Below are 19,155 nucleotides of genomic sequence, written 5' to 3'. Positions count from 1 at the left end.
GGATTGCATAATTACATGATAGGTTATAAATACCCAAAAACGAAAAGATAAATGGTAGATTACAAATCTAGTCACCAAAGTTATTATTAGAAGTCTAAGCGGTAGAAATCCGAGTTGTAGCAGCTACAATCACCGCGGGACAAGAGTAAATCCTCGTCATTGGAAAAGTCCAAGCCCATATCCAAATCCACCGGCTTCTTTCTCTCTTTAAAAACAAAATCAAATAGAAGGAAAACGAAAAGGAAACAATAATTTTATATCTGCCAATGGCTTGCCAAATTCAGTGCACTGCTTCACCACCACTCCCTTCTCTTCCGACCCTTACCCCAAAACCTTTGCCTTCCTCTTCTCTGTTTTTTCCTTTCCCTCTTATTCTCTCTTCCTGTCTCCGCTCTACTCACGTGCCGTCTCCCAGGCCCGTCGCCGCTTCTTTATCCGCCGTCGAATCTCCCACCTCTACCAACGGTCTTGGCGATTCGAAGACCCCTCTTCTCGAAGTCAAAGGTTTAACTGCCGTGATTGCTGAAACCAAACAGGAAATCCTCAAAGGCGTCGACCTCGTTGTTCACCATGGAGAGGTCAACATATTAATTTGTTCCCTAATACTTTAATTCGTATGAATGAAGTTTCTTATATTAGACCCAGAATTTAAAAAAAAAAATGGTTTGTTTATGTTGATTAGATTCATGCTATAATGGGGAAGAATGGCTCTGGGAAGAGTACGTTTTCTAAGGTTTGTATTTTTTTTGCACATGTATTTAAATTTTAATCTTTTTCCTTATCTTGTGTAAATATTTACTAATATGGAATACTGTTGTTGGAATTTAAAAACACCGCAAATTGATATATAAAAATAGACTTATAATTCTTGTATTCTTGTGTGTGTACATTTAATGTAAAACACGAAAATTGTGTCAACACGCCGAACATAAAACATATATTTTGGTTTTTACCAAACCCATATTTGGATTTTGCTAATATTTTAAATTTTGTTGCTTTTGTATCTTTTTTGTATGGTTGGGTTGCTTTTTATTGTTTTCGTATTGTATTTAAGATTGCCAAATCTATCTAAAAGCGTGCCTTTTGTTCATTAAATTAAATTATGTCTTCTTAAAAACTAATTCTACTTATATTCGTTTAAATTGGTCGAGATAGTTTGGTGAAATCAGACTGTTTTATGAATTGTTTATTGGAAGGTCTTGGTAAAACTTATGTATTGTAGGTTCTTGTTGGGCACCCTGATTATGAGGTGACTGGGGGTAGTGTTGTGTTTAAGGGAGAGAATTTGCTTGACATGGAGCCAGAGGAAAGGTCTCTTGCCGGACTTTTTATGAGTTTCCAGACCCCAGTTGAGATCCCGGGTGTGAATAATATTGACTTTTTGCAAATGGCTTATAATGCTCGAAGGAAAAAACTTGGTGAGCCAGAGCTTGGTCCACTTGAGGTATATGAACTGCTCTCCACATCATCTCTTATGAAAGAACTTGCTAGTGCATTGTTTAGATCTTCCTCATCTTCTCCCTCTTTAAACAATAATAATATTTTTTATAAAAAGATCAAAATTTGCTATGGCTAGGCTACTTCTATGTGGTTATCTCTTCTAATTTAGAAGCTCTTAAGTATAAGGAAAGCACAATAGTCATGCTCATTTTGTTATTGATTATAATATTTACGTCATTTTACTCTTGCAGTTTTATGCTTACATATATCCTAAACTCGATCTTGTGAACATGAAGACTGACTTCCTTAACAGAAATGTCAATGAAGGGTTTAGTGGTGGCGAAAGGAAGCGCAATGAGATTTTGCAGCTTGCGGTAATTTGATATAAATTCTTCTCGGTAATTCATTGTGGAATAGTTTTGTGTATTTCATGTATTTTCTAATAGAATATCTTTATGTCAATCAATGGAAAGGTGTCTTTGTCTTCATTTGCTAGTTGCAAAGGCAGTTATTGTTAGAACTTAGAATTTTTGCTCGCAGCTTACATGTCATTGATGTTTACATACCAAGAACATAGAATATAGGCTAACTCCTTTTGGATCAGTGGTCACCAACCTCTTGTGATAGACAACATGCCCTGTTCAAGTACATGCTGCCCCTCTCCCCTAAGAGAGAGATAGTGGGTTATAATCATGAAATCTAGGGAACATTCTATCCTTCAGTTCGAATCTTCAAATTTTGTGGTCCCTAATTTCTCAAAAAAAAAAAAAAGGACTTCTAATTTCTTTATGATTTTTATTTGTTTCTAAGAGTCATATATAGGAATTCCCAAGCTGCTAGTCAGTGGGGGAACAAAAAATTGGCATAGTCATAAATTGTAATTGGAGGGAAAAAAAATTCAACATTTAGTGCTTCAACAGAAAATGTGGTTTTAAGTTTCTTATGGGACTGCATTTAGTTGACATGCATTTTAATCAAGATGATCTGTATTTGGCTTCTCCAGTCATCGTTTGATGCTCAGTCTGAGAAATTTTTAAATACCGTATTTTAAAATGGGATGAGCTGTAACTTGATTATGATCTTTCTTTTGACTTGCATTTTTTTTTTCTAAATATTTTTGGTTTATTAGAAGAAGTGGGGAAAGGTGGGGGTTGAGAGTGTTTGCTTTGTGGGTTTTATCAATGCATAGAAGCTAAGAAAATTAATTTTTTTTCTCATCTCTATATTAACTTCTATAATGTTATAGGTTCTTGGGGCAGACTTGGCTATGCTAGATGAAATTGATTCTGGCTTAGATGTTGACGCCCTTCGAGATGTAGCAAAAGCAGTGAATGGACTTTTGACTCCAAAGAACTCCGTTTTGATGATCACGCATTATCGACGGCTGTTGGAGGTTATAAAACCAACATGCATCCATATTATGGTGAGTCATTTAAAATTTTCAAAACATTGATCATGTGGATATTCTGTGCATTATTAATTTCCTTTTCCGTGGAAAAATAGAGAATGTAGCTTCACCCTGGGAAACCCCCCCCCAATTGAATCATAAAGCCCTTTTCCTGGTCACATGTATGGTTGGTCCTTTTTGACATCCTTTAAAGTTTTAGAAAGATATTGGACTCTAACATGCAGTAACTAACTAATAGTAAGCAACAGAGATCTTGGCTGAACTATAAACTATGTGTACATTGGTCCACATTCATGATTTCAAGGGATCAGCAAGTTAACTTATGTTTCATGGTTCCACCTTTCTCTTCTGTTTCTAATTGCTGTTAATAAAGTATGTCCTAATGGATTAGTCTATCTGGTTTTGATTTATAGGTTATGTACCATTAATCATCTTTGTAAGCTTTAATTAGGCATTAGGAGCATTTTGAAGCAGTATCAAACAAAACAAAGTGAGTACTTTGTTTTGCTCAGCTTAACAGAGTTCATTGCTTTTTTTGCTTTAACCAGATTTCTGGATGTCCTAATATCCTTTGTTCTTTGCTGTTTTTTTAGTCACCATTTCTAACTTTTATATATTTCAGATTTCATCTTCTGTTCTCTACAGTATTCTAGTGCCTGTCTATTTGGCATATTACTTAAGGAATTTGTTGTCCTATGATAAAAAAAATGTCTTTGTTCCCATTCAGAATATGTTTTAATTTGAGATTTTCAGGAGGATGGAAGAATCATAAAGACAGGAGATAGCTCCTTAGCTGAAGTCCTTGAGGAGAAAGGCTATACTGCAATTTCTGCTGCATAGCTTACAATAATTAATTGGTACACTGTCTGTTAATATTACTGTTTGATTCAAGTCAAACTCGCGATACAGTTGTTAAAGCCATTTAGCTTAGTTTTTCAGAGGTGTTTTACGTCGTGAATCGGACGGAATTGATGCTAGAAGATCTCTATAGTCAATCAGATTCCACCGTCATCCTAAGGGAGCATGGACCCCTTAGGTGCCGGCAATGGTGCATTAAAGGGTTTTTGTTTCATAGTTAACCTTTTGCTTTGGCATGTGAACTTGAGGGTTGTCCCCCCTTTTCGCACTCGGTGATCTCAGAATTTGTTACTATATGATTATTATTGACCATATCCATTATTCAATGCTTTACCAAGTGTGATCCATTTTTGTAATCTGATTATTTGATTAAAGTGATAGTTTCACAGAAATGATTAAAGTCCAATTGGAGTTACAATTCCATTGCCCTGTTTCTAGTTGTCATAATCTGAAAATTGTAGTTTTGAATGACTGTAAACAGTTTTGTCATTTTTAAGATTCATGCGGAGTGGTGATCTTACAACTATTGTGGTTGGTATTTCATGATAATAATCAAATCTCATTTTCTATAAATTATCAAAATAATCAATTTATAACTAATTATTAGTAATAATTTATAAAATATTTGTAACATTTATCTTTTAAGTAAATTATAATTAATTTATCGGTACTTCATTAAAATCTGCAATCGGTTATTCAAACTTTATTTATATCACACCTTTGGCCCTTTTAATTAAAAATTTATAATTATTAGTCAAGTAGTCCATGTGGAAAGAATATTTAATTAAATTATGACATGTGGTAAAAATATTATATCATTTTTTTATTAAAAAACGATAAAATGGAAGAACGTGAAAAAAAAATCAGGAGAATAAAATTAGGGATAAAGAGGAAACGAAGGGGAAGAGAATAGAGGGGAGGGGAGGGGTTGACAGTCCATCAACCGGCACAAGGTGGATAGGGATTAATCTATCCTGAATCGGGTAGATAGACGTCGATCTGGTTGTGCGGATTGGGATTGATTTGTTATAGATCAGGTAGATAGATGTTTCCAACCAGATCGACACTGAATTGCTTGGTCCAAGGTAGATAGACCTTGATTTGATGTAGATCGACCGATCGTACCCGATCATCACCTTCTTATCCCTTAGTTGTCTCTTCCTTTTTCTCTCCTTGAGTTCTTCTCTTTTTTTTTTTTTTAATTTTTAAAATTTTTTTTTCAAAATTTAATTTTTTTAGAATTTACAGACTTTGAATTTAGTTATTTTTTTATATTTTTAAAATGTTTTAATTTTGATTTTTAAATCATCATAATTTTTTAATTTTTCATAAAGATAAATACTCAAATAATCATAATTTTTTAATTTTTTATTAATAATAAATACTCAAATGATAAATGATACTTTTAACAAAAAAAAATAAATATTTTATTTGATTTTTGTTTTTATTTATAAAATATCATCAATAAAAAAATATTAGAAATTATTTAAAGTGTTTTTATTGAAAAATGTTTAAAATAATTTTTTTTATTTTTTTTAAAAATTATTTAAGATATTTTTTGTTTAAAAATATCTTAAATAAATATCATTTAAAAAATATGAGAAGATTAAATAATCTCTTTTATTATTTATAAGATTTAAAAAATAAAATATAAAAAAATCAGAATAGTTCAATCGATTAAAGTATATGATTATTGAGTATAAGATTATAGGTTTTTCTACTCCTTCTAACATTTATTTTTTAAGATTACTTATAAGATTTTTTTTAAGGATTATTTATGATATTTTTAGTAAAAAATACTTTAAATAATGTTAGTCAATTTTTTAAAGGATTATTTAAGGTATTTTTGACTAAAAAATCTTTAAACAATCATAAAAAAAATTGAACAAAATTATTTAAGACGTTTTTTATGTCAAACATCATTAATTGTAATATAAAAAAAATTTAGTAGCAGAAACTTACAACTAATTTATAGTTACTTTCAAACATATTTTTTAAAATAGTAATGATTATTTTATAATTTTTTTATTTAAATCAAATTTAAAAATAATGTAATTTTTTCCTTCTAAATCTTAAAATATCTCAAGAAAAGATAAATTTTTTATTCAAAAATTTTGGTTACTATTAAAAATCTATCATTTTTCTCGAAATTGAATTATCTTAAATCAAAGTTGAAATCAAACACCAGCCAATAAAATTAAAAAAAAAAAAAAAAAAACATAGATTCTTGCCTATGAAGAGAATGGTTAGTTGGAGGATAAATTTAGCATCAATTGCAGGGAAGAATAATCTAAAGCCTTTAAAAAATGAAAGTTACGGATACTTTTTTCAAACATGGATATTCAAATAATCACAATGAAATTTTGAAAAAAAATCAAACCTCATGTTTAATGGTAGCACTAACATGGTACCTGCAAAATAAAATGAAAGAATATTTATATATTATATGAAAAAGCCTAAGCCTTGATTCTCTTCTACAAAATAAAATGAAGAAAAACGAAGATTGTTTACAATGTGGTTATTTGTGACGGAAAAGGAAAAGAGTTGGGAGTGACTCGTGGGTGGGCTTATAGAGAAAGATGAGAGTATACGTGTGTGAAAATTATTGGCTAAAATACTAAAATGCCCTTAAACTATTTAATTTTTTAAAAAATAAGCTCATATATTTTTACTATATCCAAATCAATCCTTATTTTTTTTTATTTGTATCCATATAAATTCTTACTTCAAATAAAAGATTGATACATATTAAGGACTTATTTATATATAAATTAAAAAATTAAAGGCTTATTTAGATATAATCTAAGGATTAAGAGTTTATTTAAATGAAAATTAAATTTTAAGAATTTATTTAGGTGATATAAAAATATAAAAGTTTATTTAAGTAAATTAATAAAGTTAAACAATTTTTTAATTATTTTAGCCAGAATTATTCAATGACGCAAAATTTAGTGAACATTACAATAGCTAATATAAAGATGATGATGCATATTGAAAGAAAAGAAGGGGTTGAAAGAGGGTTGAAAATGGTGGAAGCAAATTCAAAGTTCTGGTAATTTTTGGGTCTTTGGAGTACAAAAATGTTGTGAAAATTTAAAGAAAAAAGAAATGAAGAATGAAATTGAAGGAAGACATGGGTTATCGACGAAAAATAAAAGAATTAAGATAGAAAAAAAAATTAATTCGGAATTATTCTTGGATTTGCTAAAAATGAAACAAGAACGAGTTTTTATCTCTACGAAATTTATATTAGGTCCAAGAAAAGGAAAATAATTTTCACATTTCTTTGTTAATTTAAAAGGCCAACCTATTTTCCCTCTTCAAACAGAGGCAAACGAATTTCTTAAAAAAATCAATGCAATTTTAAACAAATACTCACATTTGTTAATGTTTAGCATTAAATGTTAAGGTTAATAGAATTTATAGTCTCTTAATCTAAATTTTATTTTGATTTTTAATTTTTAAAAAATTTTAATTAAATATTCAATTATTCAAAATTATCCTACTTTGATTCTTCTTTATATGAAACCGTCTAAATTGACTTTAAATTGGTATTATGTGATAATGTTAGTTGACACTTAAGTAGTAAGGATTAAGGATAAAATTATCTTAAAATTTTATATATTTTATACATATTTTATAAAAATATTAAATTTAAAAATATATTTTTTTATTTTTTGTTGTAATATAACCTATTAGTTAGATTTTTTTTTGTTTTAATTAGTAAATAAATATTCAAAACTTAAAATAAAGTTAAAATTTTCAAACTCCTTTTCTTAAAAATTCAATACATTTTAAAAAAAAAAAATAATTTGTATTAAAATATTATTGTACTCATAAATCATAATATATTATTTACTATCCAAAAAATTTATTTTTTAAATATTAAATATATTTAATTTTTCTTTTTTTAATATATTTTGCAAAATATGTTTTATAGAAAATAAAAATAAAAATGTTTTAAATTATGTTTTTATTTTATATGAATATAAAGTTTTTAACCAAAAAAAAATTCAAATTAGATTCTTTGGATGGAAAATAAATTTTTGAATAGATTACTAAATCCATCTTTTAAAATGATATGAAAATTTTTACATAATATTTTACAATAATATGGAGTTTTTCTTTAATTTTTTTAAATCAATATAGAAATTTTTACTTAATTTTTTAAATGATGTGTAATTTAAAAAATATATTTTGAATTTTTAACCTTAATTTTAATTTTTTAAAAAATTTATTTTCTATTTAAAATATCATTTTATTGATAAATAATACCATAATAAAAATTAAAAAATATTTTAAATTATAATATTTTATAAAATATATTTCATCTTTCCCGTATCATCTAACACCCTTAGCTAAGAGTTGAAACTCTCTATTGACTTGTGCCAGTAGTATTTATGGATAGGACTTTTTAAGGTTTGATAAGGTCAGGAAAGATTCTTGCATAGGTAAATATCTAACCACGTAGAGCGGATTATATACGTAAAATATTTTTTTAAAAATTAATAAATTTTGATATATTTTTTAAATATATATTTTTAGTAAAAATATTGATAAAATTTTTATTGTTAAATAAGTATCGATCAAATTTAAATTATAATTAATATTTTTAATAATTTTTTTATATATTATTAATTTTTACATTAAACTTTATTTATCTATTGATTTTAAATTTTTATTAAAATTTTTATTAAATTTTTTTTTGAATTTTTTTTATAAATTTTACCTAAATAATTCTATGTAAGTTTCATCGGCTAAGATTTACAGTGAAGAGACTAGGAGGAGGATGGGAAATTGACGGTTTTTAGTTTATTTCCTTTGCAGAAGAAAAATAATTTTAGTTTTGCGAGAAATTTTCCTTTGTTTTGTTTTTTTTTTTTTTTTAGAATTAAGAATTTAGGAGTAGGCATTTCATTATTTGTAGGAAGTGATAATGCTACCCTTTTAGTTTACTTTTGATTTTGCTTTAAACCCATCAATTTGTAGTTCAATCATTTCTAAGTGCAATGAATAAAAAAGGGCAAATTTCCATGTTAAAATGAAATATATCTAGAATGCAAAGTTTCCTCCTTTCCTTAATTGGACTATTTAAACAATTAAATTTTACAAATAAAGAATCACTAAAGCAAAATCAAAACGTTGGTTGGAACTTAACAGGGCGGATCTATAGTTGATCGAAACCTTCTCGTTGTTGAACCGGCAGTGGTGCTGGCTGGTTGGCAATGACCCTTTTATTCATTTCTCCTTTTTTTCGTTATTTATTTTATCATTGATCCTTTTTTTTTTCCAAGATCACAATTTCTGGTTTTCAACCTTGCAATCCATTCCTTAATTTTTTGCTTAAACTATCCTTTTGGATTTTCTGTTTAACGAGAATTCAGACAAAGTACCTCTTCAATCTGTCCAGGTTGACAGGTTCAGTGATCTCGTTACTGCACCCAAATAAGCTAATTTTGCAGTCCAACCATTAAAAATCTTCTTCATGATATACGAGCCTTCCCAGTTCAGCCTTAACTTTCTGCTTGGTTCAAGAGGGACCTCTATGAGCATTTTTAAGCATGTAATCTCCTTCTTTTATGTTCCAATTCTTCACTTTTTGTCGAAAGTTCAAGCTAACTTTCTATGATATCTTGTATATGATACAAGGCTCGCAGTCGTTTTTCATCCAAGCCATTAAATTCCTCGTACTGATCCAATCTTCTTTCCTGACTTAAGATTCCAAACCCTGTCTACCTCGAGTTTGACTGGCAAGACATAAATCAAGGAAAATGGTGTACCTCCAATTAATGGGTGTTCAAATTGAAGCTCGGCATGTCCAAAGTGTTGTGCCAACTTATCATGCCAATCCAGTAAGTGTCTGATGTCATACTCAAAATGGCTTTAACATTATTGTTAGTTTTTTCACTTTTCCATTGTACCGTGACCGGTATGGCGATGATTTGTGCTTATAAATTCCAAACTTTTCCAATAATCCTGAAGCTTTTGTTTGGAAATGTTGGACATTCTCTGAAATCAATTCAAAAGGCACACTGAATCTACTGATGATCCTATGATCATGATGAACTTAGGCACTTGCCTGGAACTTTATAAGAAGCTGCTTCAACCCATTTAAAAGAACTAGGTGTCACCTTCCCTATCAACAACCGGTAGTGCCGACCAGTACTTCAGGTTAGATTTGGCAAAATAATAATGAGTTTTGCATGAACTAGAGGTGGGTTTTTTGAGACTATTGACGTGGCTACTAATTATATAGAGATTAGTGGTAGCTAGAGGTGATAATGGTTCAAATCGAATTGAATTTAGTTCAATTTTTTTAAATATTATATAATATTATAAAAAATTAAAATTCGATCTGAATTTAAATTAAATTTTCATTTGATTTAAATCGAATTGAATCAAATTTCATCAGTTTAATTTAGTTTATCGATTTTTAATTTTTATATATTATTTTAATATAAAATTTTAATATATTTAAGTAAATTTTGATATAAAATTATTATTTTTATTTTATAAAAATCTAAAATATATATAAAAATTAATAAAAATATATAGTTTAATTTGATTTTTTTTATTTTTTATTTTTCAATCTAAAATTTAATTCATACTTAATATATACATTTAATATTTAAATTTGATCTAAAAATCAAATAAAAAAATTAATCCAATCTGAATTGAATACTACAACATTAAATCAATTTTTGGATTTTTTTTCACCCTTAGTAGTAGCGGTGGGAGGCAAAGCGAACTTCTAAACACAAAGAGAAATTGTGAGAATTATAAAGAAAATTGGTAATTAGGAATCGATGTGTAATTGATGATGATTGGTGTGTGTTGTGAAATAAGGTATTTAAAGTTAAAATTAGGGCAAATTGAGCTAGGTTTGAGGATGAGAGGACCAATCTGCAAATCTTTTTAAAGAAATCATCTCAAATGAAATAAAAAAATCACAAAATTTTAGGAATTAAACACGTGCACACATGTACTAATCAAGTGTCTAGGGCTAGTAGTCAAATACACGTGCCAAAATTTTACTTAAGCAACAAGTAAGGACTACCGATCGACATTGTAGTGCATGCGTTCAACATGTGGGTAATTATCAATAGGAATTATTGCCTGATTTAGCAAAAAATCAGTAATACATTCAAAAAAAATTATAAAAAAATGGTTATCTATCTAATTTATATAATAAAAATTTTGAATCTATCACTTTTAATTTTTTATTTAATTAATTTTAATAAAAAATTTTATAAAATTCATCTAATAAATTTCAAATAAATCTTTCTTTAGATCCGGTGACGAGGCGGATCCTTGTTGCTTTCCCTATTTTCCTTAGAGGAAGACCTCATTTTATGACACCTTTAACTTACATTGATAGCAATAATAATAACATTCAACAAATAAATTCTCTTTTTTAATTTTAGTTGCTCAACACCTTCCAGAAACATTAATAGAAAAATAAAAAAAATAAAACGTGACTGTCCAAGAACCTTTTTCTCCCTTGTCGCCAAATTCCAGGACTTCATTTTCCTTGTCAAATAAGATTTGAATTTGATCCTTCCCTGTCGCCACCCCGTTAAGACCCTTCCTCAGTTTTTGTTGTAAAGTTCGCCTTTTCTCTTTATATTATAATTCCTTTTACTTTGGACATTTCACTCTCTCAAACACGCCATTACAACAACAACAGAAAAGAAGAAAACCCCCCCAACCCCAAGCACCAGCATTCACACATCTCCTTTCAATAGCATGGGCTGGAAGCTGCTCAATATTATATACCAACGATCATAAACAGAAGGTTCTTTCTTTCTTTCTTCTTGGTACTTGTATTTGTATTTGTACCATATATTTATATGTATACTTAGTTCTTTACTCTGCTGATTGGAATTCTGGGTTGTTTTTTTTTTTTTCTTCTTTAGTATCTGTTTCTGAAGTTTGGTTTTTTAGCAAATTTGGTTGAAATCATAATCTGGGTAGTTAATGAATTTTGTTGACTTGTTGACTTTGAGCTGTTGCAGATATCTTTGATCCATAGATCATGGCCTCAAAAGTGGTTTCTGTAGATTTTATTACTGTATTTTTATATTCCTCTCATCTAAGAGAAGAAAGTTGAAGGGGATCCTCGATTTGTTTTTGGGATGGATTCAAAAACGCCAGTTGAGAATTTGTATAGTGTTGAACCTGCCTTAAATTCCTCGTCAAGAAGGAGCAACTTTTCTATTCCATCCAAAGCTTCCGGTGGAAATTCGATTAGGGAAGTGAATTTTAGTGATTTGGGATCAAAGCCTGTGAGATATGGATCTCGTGGTGCTGATTCAGATACGTATAGCACGTCACAGAAAGAGATCAATGATGAAGATGCTAGGTTGGTACATATAAATGATCCTGTCAAGACAAATGAGAGGCTTGAGTTTGCTGGGAATTCCATTCAGACTGGAAAGTACTCAATCCTAACATTTTTGCCTAGGAACTTGTTTGAGCAGTTTCATAGAGTTGCCTATACATACTTCCTTGTGATTGTCGTGCTTAATCAGCTGCCTCAGCTTGCAGTATTTAGCCGTGAAGCTTCATTTATGCCATTGACATTTGTCCTTCTGGTTACAGCAGTTAAGGATGCATATGAGGACTTCAGGCGGCATAGATCAGATAGGATTGAGAATAATACGCTAGCATCAGTTTTGGTAAATGATCAATTTCAACAAAAGAAATGGAAGAACATTCAGGTTGGTGAGATAATCAAGATCCAGGCAAATGAAACTATTCCTTGTGATATGGTGCTGCTCTCAACTAGTGATCCAACTGGGGTTGCATATGTGCAGACTATTAATTTGGATGGAGAGTCCAACTTGAAGACACGATATGCAAAACAGGAGACCCTTCTGAAGATTCCCGAAAAGGAGAAGGTTACTGGGTTGATTAAGTGTGAGAAACCTAACAGGAACATTTATGGGTTTCAGGCTAACATGGAAGTTGATGGGAAACGACTATCACTTGGTCCCTCTAATATTATTCTTCGTGGCTGTGATCTCAAAATTACTGCTTGGGCAGTTGGGGTTGCTGTCTATGCTGGCCGTGAGACCAAAGCAATGCTTAACAGCTCAGGAGCTCCATCTAAGAGGAGTCGGCTTGAGACTCATATGAACTTTGAGATCATCTTCCTCTCTCTGTTTCTTATTGCTCTGTGTACTGTTGTCTCTGTCTGCGCTGCTGTTTGGTTGAGGCGCCACAGGGACAAGTTGGATTACTTGCCGTTTTACAGAAGAAAGCACTTCTCTGGGGGGCAAGAAGATAACTATAATTATTATGGATGGGGATTGGAAATATTTTTTACATTCCTCATGTCAGTAATTGTGTTCCAGACAATGATTCCCATCTCATTGTATATTTCCATGGAGTTAGTCCGGGTTGGTCAGGCTTACTTCATGATTGGAGATACCCAGACGTATGATGAGTCTTCACAATCAAGATTTCAGTGTAGGGCTTTGAATATAAATGAGGACCTAGGACAAATAAAATATGTTTTCTCTGACAAAACTGGTACACTTACTGAGAACAAGATGGAATTTCAGTGTGCAAGCATTTGGGGGAAAGATTACAGTGGCGGAAAGGCCATGTCTCAAGATCAGGAAGATGGTTACTTTGTCCAAGGTAAACAACAAATATATTTCAAGTACTTCTGTATTAGAAAGGAACCTTTTTGCGGTTTATTTAGCATTATTCTGACACTAACTTTTTTTTTTTTTTCAACTCAGTCGATGGGAAGGTTTTGAGGCCTAAGATGAAGGTAAAGACTGACCCAGAGCTTCTCCAATTTGCTAGGAGTGGAAAGGAAATGAAAGAATGCGGTCATATCCATGATTTCTTCCTTGCACTCGCAGCTTGCAATACAATTGTGCCTCTAATCCTAGATACACCTGATCCTACTGTGAAGTTGATAGATTACCAAGGGGAGTCTCCGGATGAACAGGCATTGGTTTATGCTGCTGCAGCATATGGATTTATGCTGATAGAACGAACCTCTGGCCATATTGTTATTGGCATTCAAGGAGAAAGGCAAAGGTAATATGAACTGCTGACTTATGTTTTCTTGAATTCATTTCCACCAATTCTGTGATATTATTATGTTATGATGACCTCTGCTTGCATCAGCACCTTGATTGCTACTGAATAAGAGTTTTTGGTGTTGGTATTTAGTGTACATGCTTGAACAGGGTGCTTCAATTATTACAGGAATTTCTAGAGGGTCAAAATTTTATGGGACATATTATCCCAAAAAGTAGATATGTGAGTTTCTTTCGATTTAGAAGTTTCATCTACTACTTTTTCACCAAAAGAATGATGGTTTGTACAAGTCTGTAACCTGTACAAGTGAAAATAACTTATATTTCATGGTAGGGAAGCATGATCCTTAGAAATATAGTATTATTTATTGAACTTTTATGAACTTTATTTGCTATGGCTCAATTATAATTTTTTTATTATTTGAGGTTATTAGGATTATTTGGTGTTACTTAAAGACTTCGTACATTTACCAAGTACTAAGTTTGGGAAAAGTCTGTGATACCTGTCTTATTTTAGTGTCAGTGTTTTTCTTCTTTCTTTTTTTTTCAGCTAAAAAAATAATATCAATGCTTTTATTTTCCTTTTATTGTTGAAATTTTGAGACATTGAAGGTTGAGATATTGTAAGATTAAAGAATTGACATTGAAATTTCTCTTGGTTTTGTAGAAAAGAGAGGGGGGGGGGGGGGTAAGATGCCATTATAACTTTGTTACTATGATTAATACCTGTTAAAGATGTGCTGATAGTTGCGCCGGTGTTGTACTCCTGGACTTTAATTATATTTATTTTTCATTGTTGAAAAAAATGTTTCTGGCCATGCAGGTTCAGTGTTTTGGGTTTGCACGAGTTTGATAGTGATCGGAAGAGGATGTCTGTTATATTGGGGTTCCCTGACAAATCTGTTAAAGTGTTTGTAAAAGGCGCTGACACGTCCATGTTTAGTGTCATAGACAGATCTTTGAAAATAAATGTTATACACACAACTGAAACCCATCTTTACTCCTATTCCTCATTGGGTTTGAGAACACTTGTTGTTGGGATGAAAGAACTGAGTACTTCAGAATTTGAGGATTGGCACTCTGCGTATGAGGCAGCAAGCGCTGCTCTAATGGGTAGAGCCACTTTGCTTCGGAAGGTTGCAAACAATATAGAAAACAATCTCTATTTACTGGGTGCCTCAGGCATCGAAGATAAACTTCAACAAGGAGTGCCAGAGGCTATTGAGTCTCTTAGAACAGCGGGGATCAAAGTTTGGGTGTTGACTGGGGACAAGCAAGAAACCGCCATATCAATTGGGTACTCCTCGAAGCTCTTGACGAGTAAAATGACACAAATTATAATTAACAGCAACTCTAAGGAGTCATGCAGAAAGAGTTTAGAAGATGCCATCATCATGTGTAAGAAATTCACGACTATATCAGGCACTACAAATAACACTGGAAGAACTTCAAGAGCTGGTTTAACTCCAGTAGCTTTGATTATTGATGGTACCAGCCTTGTATATATTCTTGACAGTGAACTTGAAGAAAGGGTAAGGAGTTGTAGACGAGCCTTTGTTTCTTGTTTCTCTTTCTGATATCCTGCTTGCTGACGTGACTTATCTTTTCATCTTTGGTTGCAGCTCTTCCAGTTATCCTGTAATTGTTCTGTGGTTTTGTGTTGTCGAGTGGCCCCGTTACAAAAAGCTGGTATCGTTGCCCTTGTAAAGAACAGGACTTTGGACATGACACTTGCCATTGGGGATGGTAATCATTATTCTCTTAATTTTGTAATCATCATCTTATGATCAATAAGGGGGAAAAGAGTGTAATGTTGTCAAATTTTATCTACTTTTTTCTTTATTGGTGGTTTGGGCTGATTTAAGAAATACTAGTTGATACTTGACAGGTGCTAATGATGTTTCAATGATCCAAATGGCGGATGTGGGAGTTGGCATCAGTGGCCAAGAGGGTAGGCAAGCCGTAATGGCATCAGATTTTGCGATGGGGCAGTTCAGATTCTTAGTTCCTCTTTTGTTGGTCCATGGCCACTGGAATTACCAGCGGATGGGCTACATGATACTATACAATTTTTACAGGAATGCAGTGTTTGTCCTTGTTTCGTTTTGGTGAGTTATTTTTTGATGGGGTGGTTGCTTATTGCACAAATCTATAATTTATTCTTGTGCATTTACTAAATGCAGATAGTCAACCTACATTCAGTGGTTGAGCATGTTGGTGGTTTAAGCAAACCTTGATTTTCACTTGAGATTGAGTGTATCTTTTGGTACTTACTAATTGGGCCAAAAGGGGCAATAAAATGTCATCATTACATATTTATAAATATACCCGATTGATCTCTTACTTGTACGCTCTTCTTGTATTAGTGATTTAAACTACCCTGTCTCCCCTAAAACATAACAAATTAAAATTCTTCCTTTGTTCAATTAGGATAAAGATAATTGAATTTTGATCTCAGTTGGTTCAAAATAATAACTTGCTCCTGATTCAGAATGGAAGTTGAATCAAATTTTGGTCAATTAAAACAAATTTTAGTCTATGGGTGAGTACTATTAACTTCACCATGTTCTTTGCAGGTATGTTCTCTTTACATGTTTCACTTTGACCACTGCAATCAATGAATGGAGCGGTGTGTTGTATTCTGTAATCTACACATCAGTTCCTACGATTGTTGTTGCTGTTCTTGACAAGGACCTAAGTAGAAGGACTCTTTTGAAGTATCCTCAGCTGTATGGTGCCGGCCACAAACAAGAATGCTACAACAAAAAACTTTTTTGGATAACAATGATTGATGCTTTCTGGCAAAGTGCAGTTACCTTTTTTATTCCTCTTCTTGCATACTGGGGCAGCACCATTGATGCATCAAGTATAGGAGATCTTTGGACTCTTGCTGTTGTTATATTGGTTAATTTACATTTGGCTATGGATGTCATCCGGTGGAATTGGATAACTCATGCAGCCATATGGGGATCTATAATTGCAACTTTCATTTGCGTCATGATTATTGATGCTATACCATCTTTAATTGGTTACTGGTAAGCCCTTTTATTATCAGATTTACTTTCTGTAGTTTTATTTACTTTCTGTAGTTTTATTTACTTTAAGTGAGCATGTAGATTTTTGTTGAACGTGATGAAACATGTTGAGATAAATTTTTATGACACTTTCACCATAGTGTTCCTTAAAACATTAGGTTTTTTCCTTGCTTGCTAACACAGCAACCGTATGTTCTACAACTATTTATGTTAAACATCATATAGAGGTGGCAAACAGACGGGTTCGGGCTTGTTTGAGACTTCAGGTTTGGATTTCCTTAGGTTTGGATAATTTTGGGTTTAGGTTACCCCGGATTTGGTTTGTTTCAGATTCGAGTTTCTTTAGGTTTGGTTGTCTTTGACTTTTTAGTCAACTAGGATCAGATTGTGTTCAGGCATTTTCAGGGTGTGTTTATTTTGCCACCTCTATATATATAGATATGCTTCTGTTTGTGAGTGTATGAACATGCGCATGAGAATATGTACACAAGCATGCATGTATGCATGGTCATCCCGAAGTTTTGGGAATTTCCATGCACTTAGTAGTTGTCCTTAGGTTAGAATATCCCAGCTATGTCCTGTTAATCTTAGGAAAATGGCAATAATTATTTAAGGTATAAAATGTTCTCAGTTGATTCTACGCTGCTAATGAGTTGCCATAAAAATTGTTACTCCAAGTATGCATTTAGAGTAACTGATTCACTGAAATTTGAGAATTTTTGTAATTTTCGTTGTATTTTTTTGTCTGACCTCTGGCAACCAATTTGATTTGACAGGGCCATCTTCAAAATTGCAAAGACAAGATTGTTTTGGTTGTGTTTGCTTGCCATCATTGTAGCCGCACTAATTCCTCGTTTTGTTGTGAAAGTTCTTTATCAGTTGTACACACCTTGCGATGCTCAGATTGCAAGGGAAGCAGAAAAGTTTCAGACTCAAATTGAGTCTGGAGCTGTAGAAATAGAAATGAATCCAATCTTGGACCCTCCAAGGAGTTGAAAAGGTGATTTTGCTCCTTCACCCGTATTTCTTTTTGTAAGGTATCATGTTCTTTAGGCTTCTGCAGAGTATTATTCTTTATTTCCGGATTTTCATCGTTTGCTATCTGAAGGATAGAATTAGTACACATTAGGTTTGTAGTTATGCTGTTGTATCTTATCAAATCATTTAATGTAAATTAGCATTAGCAAAGAGAACCATACACAAAAATATCAATGAATACAGTTTGATTGCCACTTTTTGTTGTCCATTCTTGCTTGTCTGAATTTGCATGTTCTAGCTATAACATACGGGGCTGTTTAAATTTGCTTTAATTCTGAATCTTTTTTTAAAGAACTACCAATATCAGTTGGTTTATTAAGTACAAGAGAGTAGAGATTCTAACCTATGATCAATGATGATGTATAGTAGCACATTGGAAGTGTCAATGATGCCGATGAGCTCCTTGACTCCTTTTCATTTTTGAAGCTGAGAAAACATGGTTAAATCTCATGAAGTTCTTGCATTCCTTGCTGGACAAAAGAGATTGTGATCGGCTGTCTGTCATTTTTCTCAATATCATATTGAGTTGGATGAGCATGAGATTCTCTTGCTGTTTAAAATCTTGAACAGGTATGAGTTGAAGATTATCAAAAGGTAGAATAAGATCTGCATCTTTGATCATGTCATACAAGGAACGGCAACATGGAGTAGTGGAGTGGTGGATGCAAGTTCTTGTATGCTAGACACTTTAGTTTCATGTAAAAGTGGAGTTGTGGAAGCTGTGATGCAGATAAACTTTTTAAGAAATCGATCTCGTGTAATTCTTGGAGACTAGAGCAAGTCAACTTTGGATGCATGGCATCAATTGATGACAGAGGAATCTCCCTCTCTCCTTTCCTTCTCGACCAGACTGACTCTCCCCCGTCACCAACACTCTTCCAAAATTGCCCTCTCCTTCTTCCTTTATTCCAAATCCCGCCCTCCTCTCCACCACCTACAACCTCATCAGTGACTTTCTCTGCAAAGTCCTCCAATTCGATGTTGTTTGGCAGCTCACTCTTGAAATGGATCAATCAAACATTCCTCACGATTCCTCCACTTTCATGATTTTGACCCGTCGCTTAATTGCCGCGCGCCTTATCCGTCATGCCCTTCGCGCCTACTATGATATGGGATCGTTTCTTTACTGCTGACAACGACACTGACAGCTTTATCAAAACAGTTCTTTTTGCTTCTGTTTCTTGCTTGACAGTCGACACACTCTGCAAGTACGGCTACGTCAAGGTGGCTGTTGAGATTTTTAACAAAAGGAAATCTAGGTTTCGGGTTGATTAAAAAATGTACAGTGTCTTCATAACCGGATGGTGCAAGATTGGCC

The 19,155-nt window shown here is 32.2% G+C and overlaps 2 protein-coding genes across 8 annotated transcripts; both read left to right on the top strand.

Annotated features, from left to right (window-relative positions):
• The first annotated feature begins 124 nt into the window (after positions 1 to 124).
• LOC111294228 (ABC transporter I family member 6, chloroplastic-like) lies at positions 125 to 4,098 on the top strand. Of its 4 annotated transcripts, none has more exons than XM_022887464.2 (7): positions 127 to 578; positions 683 to 733; positions 1,223 to 1,444; positions 1,692 to 1,814; positions 2,687 to 2,863; positions 3,602 to 3,705; positions 3,788 to 4,098. In XM_022887464.2, the coding sequence occupies exons 1-6, from the start codon at positions 267 to 269 to the stop codon at positions 3,686 to 3,688; spliced, it is 972 nt and encodes a 323-aa protein (XP_022743199.2). In that variant the 5' UTR covers positions 127 to 266; the 3' UTR covers positions 3,689 to 3,705; positions 3,788 to 4,098. The 4 variants fall into 4 exon arrangements, with proteins under 4 accessions (XP_089599498.1, XP_022743199.2, XP_022743201.2 ...); XM_022887466.2 differs by having other exon boundaries at positions 3,780 to 4,002; XM_089743372.1 differs by having other exon boundaries at positions 125 to 578; positions 1,277 to 1,444; positions 3,602 to 4,098.
• A 6,993-nt stretch (positions 4,099 to 11,091) lies between these two features.
• On the top strand, positions 11,092 to 18,545 carry LOC111293749 (phospholipid-transporting ATPase 1-like). 4 transcript variants are annotated; one of them, XM_022886675.2, is made up of 9 exons: positions 11,137 to 11,501; positions 11,722 to 13,351; positions 13,456 to 13,762; positions 14,588 to 15,296; positions 15,387 to 15,510; positions 15,653 to 15,872; positions 16,341 to 16,799; positions 17,576 to 17,799; positions 18,408 to 18,545. In XM_022886675.2, the coding sequence occupies exons 2-8, from the start codon at positions 11,842 to 11,844 to the stop codon at positions 17,793 to 17,795; spliced, it is 3,549 nt and encodes a 1,182-aa protein (XP_022742410.2). In that variant the 5' UTR covers positions 11,137 to 11,501; positions 11,722 to 11,841; the 3' UTR covers positions 17,796 to 17,799; positions 18,408 to 18,545. The 4 variants fall into 4 exon arrangements, with proteins under 4 accessions (XP_022742407.2, XP_022742410.2, XP_022742408.2 ...); XM_022886673.2 differs by lacking the exon at positions 18,408 to 18,545 and adding an exon at positions 18,204 to 18,340; XM_022886674.2 differs by lacking the exon at positions 18,408 to 18,545 and adding an exon at positions 18,207 to 18,225.
• The last annotated feature ends 610 nt before the right edge of the window (positions 18,546 to 19,155 follow it).

The sequence above is a fragment of the Durio zibethinus genome, chromosome 14, assembly GCF_047325235.1.
Source record: "Durio zibethinus cultivar Kanyao isolate XHJ-2024 chromosome 14, ASM4732523v1, whole genome shotgun sequence".
Classification (NCBI taxonomy): Eukaryota; Viridiplantae; Streptophyta; class Magnoliopsida; order Malvales; family Malvaceae; genus Durio; species Durio zibethinus.
Note: the sequence above shows the minus strand (reverse complement) of the source record. Positions and strands in the feature narration are given on the sequence as shown.

Coding starts and splice junctions, on each gene's coding strand:
- LOC111294228 (XM_022887464.2), top strand. CDS start 267: ATGGCTTGCCAAATTCAGTGCACTGCTTCACCACCACTCCCTTCTCTT. Junction 734..1,222: donor GGAAGAGTACGTTTTCTAAG/GTTTGTATTTTT, acceptor TATGTATTGTAG/GTTCTTGTTGGGCACCCTGA. Junction 2,864..3,601: donor CAACATGCATCCATATTATG/GTGAGTCATTTA, acceptor TGAGATTTTCAG/GAGGATGGAAGAATCATAAA.
- LOC111293749 (XM_022886675.2), top strand. CDS start 11,842: ATGGATTCAAAAACGCCAGTTGAGAATTTGTATAGTGTTGAACCTGCC. Junction 13,352..13,455: donor AGATGGTTACTTTGTCCAAG/GTAAACAACAAA, acceptor TTTTCAACTCAG/TCGATGGGAAGGTTTTGAGG. Junction 13,763..14,587: donor ATTCAAGGAGAAAGGCAAAG/GTAATATGAACT, acceptor CTGGCCATGCAG/GTTCAGTGTTTTGGGTTTGC.